Here is a 7,664-nt window from a genome sequence, read left to right on the forward strand (position 1 = left end):
ATAGTGCTTGGAGTGGCAAGATTGACAGCAATTCATAACAGTTGCAATATCAAAACCACTTGAGCAAGAACCTCAGAGCATGCCCTACACCCGGGACTTGGGGAGGGTGGGAAATTGGGTGGGCCTTCTCCCTTAATACCCCCCTTTAAACATGAAGGTAACAATATGGAAACCATACTAGTATTATCCACTTTCCTGTAGCCCTTGAACCTTCTTACCCTAATTAACTATGTAAAGAATGTCAAAATAAAAATTTCTATAAAAAATTTTAAAAAAAGAAATTATGACAAACAAACAAACAAACAAAAAGATGGACCCCTGTGTCTGGGATGGCCAAGAGGAGGCCTCAGACTCTCCAGCTGCAGAAGGAGCAGAGTGGGGAAGGCAGATACGCCCAACTCCCAGGACAGGCAGCTGCTCTGAAGGGGCCCTCACCCCCAGAAGGTCCTCGGAGTAGGGAGGCTGCGGGCAGTGGCCCCGGGCGCCTGTCTACCACTCCTTGGGTGGCAAAAGCAGCATTTCCAGGCACTGTAGCCCTGAGAAGGTGCAGGTGGCTGCCCAACCCTGGTGGGACTCCGGCCAGCAGGTACTCAGCCGACTCTGGCATGTGTTCCTGCTGGCCTCTCACTAACCCCGCCGGGCCGGGAACACTGCCCACTTCTTCTTGGAAAGCCCTGGGGGCAGCAGTGACGGGGACGTGGGACATCTGGGCACATGTGTGCTGCATACGTGGCCTCCTTTAGATTTCCTCGTCAGAGGACACAGGGTGAAACACCAGGAGTACTAGCCAGTTATTCTGTGTCCAAGGTCACCCGGGGAGATACTGGGGGAGCCAGGACCCCCTGCCAGTGTCCAGCTCTCTTGCCTCCATCCCTGTGACCCCTGCGCCCATGCACCTGGCTGGGCACCTGCAGTGTGGCCATCAGCCAGGCTGGGTTGCTTGGCCCCAGCTTCAGGAACCCTGGATCAGGTCCAGTGTGGTCAGAGTGGTTGGTCTATGGGATGAACAAATGAAAGTGACTCAGGAGCCCCTCTCCCTCTACCCACATGGGGACCCCCAGCACTCGATGCCAAGCCAAGGCCAAGCTACAGCCCTGGAACTGGGCACCCCCTGGCAATGAACTCTGCCAGTCCCACTGGGGGTACCTTGAACTTGGGAGAACGGACCGTGGTGGAGGCAGACCCTTCCAAGGGACCTGGCCAACAGGCTCTTGCTGCTGACTGCGCCTGCAGTGTCCCTTAGCGGCCACTGCCTGCCACACGGTGGAAGCCTGAGGCAAAACAAGCCCTTCAGGTGACAGTGGCAGTTCCCAGAGCCCTCACTCCCTGTTCCGGTCCCTGTGCAGGGCCAACCCCCGAGTAGGGCTCCTGAGCTAGGCTGTTCCCCTTGGATTTTTGAAGCAGCAGCCCTTACTAAGGAAGCAAGCACCCTCAACTGCTCCCCTCCCAGGAGCAGGCTTGAAGTGCAGGAGGGCCCAGTGAGACCCAGCGAGGGGCTGCCCAGGACTCAGCCCACCCCCACTTCCTCTGGGGACCTCCTATAGCAGCTGCCCTCCAGCCAAGGACACTGGCAAGGAGCCCCTGCTCAGCACCTGCAGCTCCCTCCCTTTCCTGAAATCGGTAATTGGATGCCCCCTTGTCTGATTCAGCAGGTCACAGGCGCTTGGAGAGGGGCCTTCAAACCACTCGGCTCTGGGCACCAAGACGCTGCCCGCCTCGGCTGGCATCAGTCCCTCCTGCCCACCTGGAACCGAGTGAGTTCCTGGCTGGGAATAGAAACACTCTCCCTGAGGCCTGGCTGGGGGCAGAAAGGCAGAAACAGAGCCCCTTGAGCAGCTCCAGGGAGGTCAGCCCTGCCACAGCTGCCCTCCAACCCGTAGTCTGGTCAGCACCCTCCTGAGACCCACCTGTGCTGACAGGTGACCGTACGCCAGGGCCTTTCTCTATGGCTCACCTTGCAGTAGAACATGGCTGCCAAGAATGCCCAGGTCCCTCCCCTTCCCACAGAAGCCCGCAGGTTCTCAGCCCTGCAGCTGATGTATTCCAGGAGGGTGAAGCCCAGCAGGTAACAGCCCGCTGCCCAGATCACCACAGAGGACAGCCAGGCCCTGGCATCCTGGACACGGCAGTCACCTAGAACTCTGAGCACACCTGCATCTCAACCCCACGTGGCCCTCATGTGACACTGAGGCCACAGGAGCTCAGTGATGCACCCCATGACTTCATATGCCGATGACATAGGCACCAAGGCCATGTATGACATGGAGAACATGGGAACCATGACCTCACATGAAGCTGAGGGAACATGTACTGCGGCCATCACATGACCCCAGACCACGTAAACGTGGCCACACGTGACTCCAGACCACGTAAACCGTGGCCACACATGAAGCTGAGGGAACATGCACTGCGGCCATCACATGACCCCAGACCACGTAAACGTGGCCACACGTGACTCCAGACCACGTAAACCGTGGCCACACATGACTCCAGACCATGTAAACCACAGCCACATGTGACTCTGAGACCCTGGCCACCATGTGATGCTAAGACCACGCAACCACAGCCACACGTGATACTGAGACCACGGGTACCACCTACCCACACTGGTGATCTTCTGGGAGCTGAGGTCGTGTAGCAGCGCCTCGATGGCTGGGTTGTGCCTGGAGTACAGCTCGTAGCGGTTGATGCCGATGTGGAACTTGAGCCAGTTGGGATAGGGCTCCGTGGCGGCCGCTGCCGCCACCCCAGTGGGCAGAAACTCCTCCCCTGGAGCCCCTTCGTGCTGCCTGGGGGAGGAAGCCAACACTTTCCACTCTGGGCTCCCACAAGCATGCGGGCCCCCAGAGGTGAGTCTGTGCCCGAGGCCCGGGCCGCACATGCACTTTCCTGGGACTGCCGGCCCGCCGCTAATAACACACCTGACGCCTGTAATTCCTATTTACCACAGCAGCCGCTGCAGACACCTGGCCGCAGCCTGGCTGAGTCCGCCTCAGCACTCTTGGACCACACCGACCAACAAGGGCCATGTCAGCGTTCCCGTGAGCCGAGGGGGCACAGACATGCCTGGTCTGTCAGAGGCCTCCCGCTGCAGCCCAAGCAGGCTGATGGAGCAGGTTACTGATCTTCAAGGAGTCTAGGCAGGGAGATGAAGTCTCCCACCAAGGGCTTTGTGTGAGCTGGTTGCAGGTGGCGGGCAGAGCTCGAAAGCTCACAAGCACCTGCCAGAAAGGCCCCCTGGGCTCCGAGGCCTGGGTGGACAGCAGCCTCCCCAGAAGCCTTCCTGGCCATGTGTTGTGGTGGCCGCAGGCCGGGGCTACTGCTTGAACTCTCCTGGGAGTCTCCTTGCACGGGGGCCTCCAGACAAAGCCCAGAGGCTGCTATGTGGACGGAGGGCCCTGGGCCTGGCTGGACTTGGGGCAGAGGTCCTGGAAGGCTGGCATCCGTGGGTTGCTTGGGCAACCTGCAGGTGGTATTTATTCTGGCCTGTGGCGGTTAATGTTTTACCACCCTGGTTCCATGCACATATCTGCTGGTTTTGACCTGCAGGGCGGAGGGAAGGACGGTAGGAGGGGTCTTTGGCCAGGACAGGATGGGAGGATGCTCCAGCAGTGGAGGAGGCCGCAGTCCTTTTGCAGCGAAACTCTGCCAGCCAAGGGGTGTGTGTGTGTGTGTGTGGCATGCTAAGCTGGTTTTGCTCTCTGTGCCCGGTGTCCTGGGGTCCTTCAGGGCCTACTTGGAGCTACTAAGCCAGCACAAAGAGGCCAGGGTCTCCCACTACTGGTTCACGGGTGGACGGATGTGTGGGCTTGGCCCCAGCCCCTCTCTACAAGCCTTCAGGGCCAGGCCCCACACCATCCAGCAGGGTTCTTCGGGAGACAAAGGCAGCCCCACCCACACGGCGCCCCAATCCCGGCCCTCCTGCGCGGGGTCCCCAGTCCCAGCTGCAAACACTCCTGGGAGCCCCTGGATGCTCAAGGAGGGCGCGGCTGCCTCCCGAGTCGGGACCTCGGCCCCACCCCTGCCACCTGCCGGCCCCACTCACCAGTCCGGGTTCCCAGCCGCTGCCTTGGGGTTGAACCTGATGTCGCTGTCCACGTTGAACAGGACGTCGTCCTCCGTCAGCGGCGGCACAGCCACCTGGTACAGCGGGTGCTGGAACAGCCTGGCCAGCAGGGAGCCGTCCGCGCTCGGGCCAGGCGCAGGGGCCGACCTTTGCGCGCCGGGGTCTCGCGGCAGCAGCCGGGGAGCAGGGCCCCGAGGCCGCGGGGCGCGCTCCACCGGCTCAGCCGCAGGTATCAGCTTCTCCCGAGAGTGGGACGTGAGGTTGGACGAGGGCTCGGAGCTGAAGTCCTGCAGAATGCGCAGCGTGTGCTTGGCCCAGCCAGGCTCTGCTTCCACCGCGGGCTGCGCACACGAGCAGCCAGGCTCTCCCGCGGGTCGCGCGCGCCGCTCCAGCTTGGGCAGTAGGTCCAGCGCGAGATGCAACGCGCAAGCCGCCAGGAAGAGCACCAGGATCAGCACGCGGAACCTGCGCACCAAGATCATCTTCATGGCGGCGCCTGCTGGGCCCCGGCGCCCTCCCGGGAGCACACCGCCCGTGCCCCTCTAGCGTCGGCTGTGAGGCGGTGGCGGGTCAAGGTCCATCCGGCGCCTGGACAGCTACCAGCGCCAGGGCTGCCCCCAGACCCGGTCAGCGTGCAAGGCACCCGCCGAAGCGCTGGGTCTCTGGGCCATCTCGGCCCTGCCCCTCTCGGCCTCTCCGAAGCGACCGCGCCCTCAGCAGAGCGAGCTGGGGGACGCAGGGATCGGCGAGCCGGATGGCAGGGGGCGCAGCCGGGCGAGGCGCTGCTCGCGCGGCGGCAGGCGCGGGTCTCCCGGGCGGCGACCGAGCTCATGGGACGCGCAGGGGCCCGACGCAGCGGCCCATCCCAGTTTGGGGGCGACCCGGTCCTCGGCGCGTGTCCTCTTTTCCGCGGGCCGCGCTGGGGGGCCGGCCTGGCAGGCGGAGAACGAGCGGCTCCTCCGACAGGGTTGCGGCTGAGACCCGGGCCGGACGAGGTGGGGATGGGGGCGAGCCGAGAGCCGGCGAGCCCCCCGCGCAGGTGCAGCGGCCGACCCCCGAGCGCAGAGCCCGCACCGCGAGCCTCTCGGCGCCCCGCGCCCGGGGTGGGCAGATATCCGAGCGAGCGGAGCCGCCCCCCGCGTCAGCGCCCTCAGATTGGCGGAGCCGCCGCCCCGCGAGTCACGGCCCGGCCGCCAGCTCCGCTCGCTCGGCTTCCTCCTCCCCTCGGCCGCGCCCCTGCAACTCGCGCCGGCGGAGGAGAGGGCCTTCCTGCCACGGGGCCCAGAGGCCGCGGGCCCGCGCGCCCGGGGGGCTCTCCCAGGGCCGCCGTCCGCCGGGCCAGCTGCCGCCAGCTGCAGCGCCCGCTCCTGCCCGGACGAGCCAGGACCCGGGCCAAGTCCCTCCCCGAGGCCGCCGGGCGTCTGCGCCGCCGGATGCGCTCCCCGCCGGGCGGCGACCCCGCGTCCCACGCCCCGGTCTCGGGCCGGCCGCACGGCTGGTCAGGAAGAGCGGGGGCCGGCAGAGGAGGAGGAGCGGCTCCGGGTGCAGGCCCAGACCCCAAGGGGCCGCGGACGCGGCGGGAGGCCGGACGGGCCGTGTCCGCCCCGGGGAGCCACGCCTGCGCCCCGGCTCAGCCGGGTTTGAAGCAGCGGCTGCTTCCCGGGAGAGAGCTCCGGCCTTGCTGAGGACCGTGCTGTGCGGGTGTCCAGGGCCTGCCCAGCATCCCTGCGTGGGCGGCACTCCACTCTGCCTCTTCTGCCGTGTGGTTTGCAGCTCTCCCGCCCGGGCGTATGAATGATGGTGGACGTCCTCCTCCGACGAAGGGCGGGGGCGTGCTGGCCCCTCTGGGCCCCGGCCCGCTGCGGCCCTTTGTGTCCCACCCCCTCTGGACAGCTGTTCTCTGTGAGTGGAGGGTTAGGGGACATCGCCCTCTGAAGACCCCCAGCGCCCAGAGGCTCTGGCGGGTGAGGTGAGGGCCTCTTCTCGGCCCTTGGCACGTGCTTGGAGGTGACACTGGATAGCAGGGAACCGAGCCAGCCTGGGGGTAGGGAGTGGCAGTCTCCGCTCCCCGTTGGATCACCCCACCCCCGTATCCAGCACACCCCTGTGGCCCCAAGAACCTCAGAGAGGCTGTCTGGCTTTGTGACAGGTGGGTGGGAAAACCCTGGAGAACTGCCTGGGCTCCCCAAGAACTGGGTCTGCTGTCCATCCAGAACGGCAGAGTGGGGACTTTGCTGGGCTTCCTGCCAGCACAGACCATGACGTTTGGGCAGTGAGCACGCTGGTCACCTTGGAGCAGCGCTGCCCAGCCCTCCCTGAGGCCAGGGCTGGAGTGAGGCAGAGGGAAAGCTGAGGCTCTGTGTGGAGGGTACAAGATGGTGCAGCAGCGAGGGTGACCTCTGGCTGGGAGGAGCTCTGAGGAAGGGAGGCGTGTAGGCCGTGGAGGGTGGACGAGCTGGGGACCAGTGAGTGAAGGAGTTGGTCCGGGTGTAAGGTCCCCGAGACAGGAGGTAGCCGCTCAGGGTCTAGAGAACAGGGCAGGAGGTTTGGAATGGGTCTGGGGGACAGGCAGAGTAATTCCTGCTGTGGACTCAGGGTCCTGGGACACACCACGACTGCCCATGAGCTGGGCTGAAAGAATGGGCTCAGTGTGGGGCGCAGGCACGGGCTGGAAGCTGCTGCCCACCAGGTCTGTGCCGAGGACTTGTTAACGACAACCCAAGCTGCCCCAGCTCAGGAGCCAGCACCCATCTCTTGGGGTACCCGAGTGCTGGGGATGATACGTGGGTGCTCGGGGTGGGTGACTGGGCAGGCAGAGGAGGGCTGTGTCCTCCCGTGCTCTGGGGTTCTCCCCTCGCCCAGCAGAGTGAGGGCCGTCCTGCCAGCTCCCACCTGGCCTCCAGCTGCTGCTCATGCCATAGGCCTGGTCCCAGGACTCCCCTGGGGAGCAGCAGGGCTACTGTTAGAAGGCCCAGGAAAGGGGGCTGAGTCAAGCGGCTGTGGGTGTGGCCCTGGCTGCTAAGGGTTGTCCCTGCCCCCAAGCCTTCCCACTGTGGCCCCAGCCCCAGGTGCCTGAAAGGCTGAGCTCCAAGTGCTCCCTGAATGTCACCTGCAGTGTGTCTTTCTGGACTTTAGGGAAAAAAGAGCAGAGCCTGCCATCTGTCCGCTGCAGGTATGTCTGCTGAGTTAGGGGATGGGGCAGAACCCCCGGATGAGGCTGAGCACACAGTGTGTCTGGTGCAGGAGGCCCAGGGGAGTCAGCAGGGCCTTCCAGCAGCCTGAGACCTGCAGCCCACTCAGCACTGACAGCCAGTGGCCTGTGCTGCGGTTCAAGAAGCTAGAGAGAAACCAGCAACTTTTTGCTCGGTGTGTGCAGCCACCTGCCACGTCCCCGGCTTCCTCGCGAGGAGTGAGAGCACGGCCGCCAGCTCTAGGCCGTCTCCAGAGTCCAGGTGAGAGGTGCGGGCCAGCACCAGGTGGCAGCTGCCCAGACCCCAGTTTGCCCACCTGAGTCCCACCCAGAGCTGCCCAGGCCCCAGTTTGCCCACCCGTGCCCCACCCAGAGCTGCCCAGAGGACAAGGACACGATCGTTGAAGC

General features: G+C 64.5%; 1 protein-coding gene across 1 annotated transcript in view; it reads right to left on the reverse strand.

The window, feature by feature from the left end:
• The window catches only part of FAM20C (FAM20C golgi associated secretory pathway kinase), a 28,031-nt gene extending 22,855 nt beyond the window's left edge, over positions 1-5,176 (reverse strand). The window contains exons 1-2 of the mRNA XM_040989951.1: positions 4,046-5,176; positions 2,602-2,789 (exon numbers count right to left, since the gene is read on the reverse strand). Of these exons, the coding sequence (XP_040845885.1) occupies positions 2,602-2,789; positions 4,046-4,554 (697 nt within the window). The 5' untranslated portion in view covers positions 4,555-5,176. The remainder of the gene's footprint in view (positions 1-2,601; positions 2,790-4,045) is intronic.
• Between the last annotated feature and the right edge of the window lie 2,488 nt (positions 5,177-7,664).

Source organism: Ochotona curzoniae, unplaced genomic scaffold (assembly GCF_017591425.1).
Source record: "Ochotona curzoniae isolate NIBS_2020 unplaced genomic scaffold, NIBS_Ocur_1.0 contig_54, whole genome shotgun sequence".
Classification (NCBI taxonomy): Eukaryota; Metazoa; Chordata; class Mammalia; order Lagomorpha; family Ochotonidae; genus Ochotona; species Ochotona curzoniae.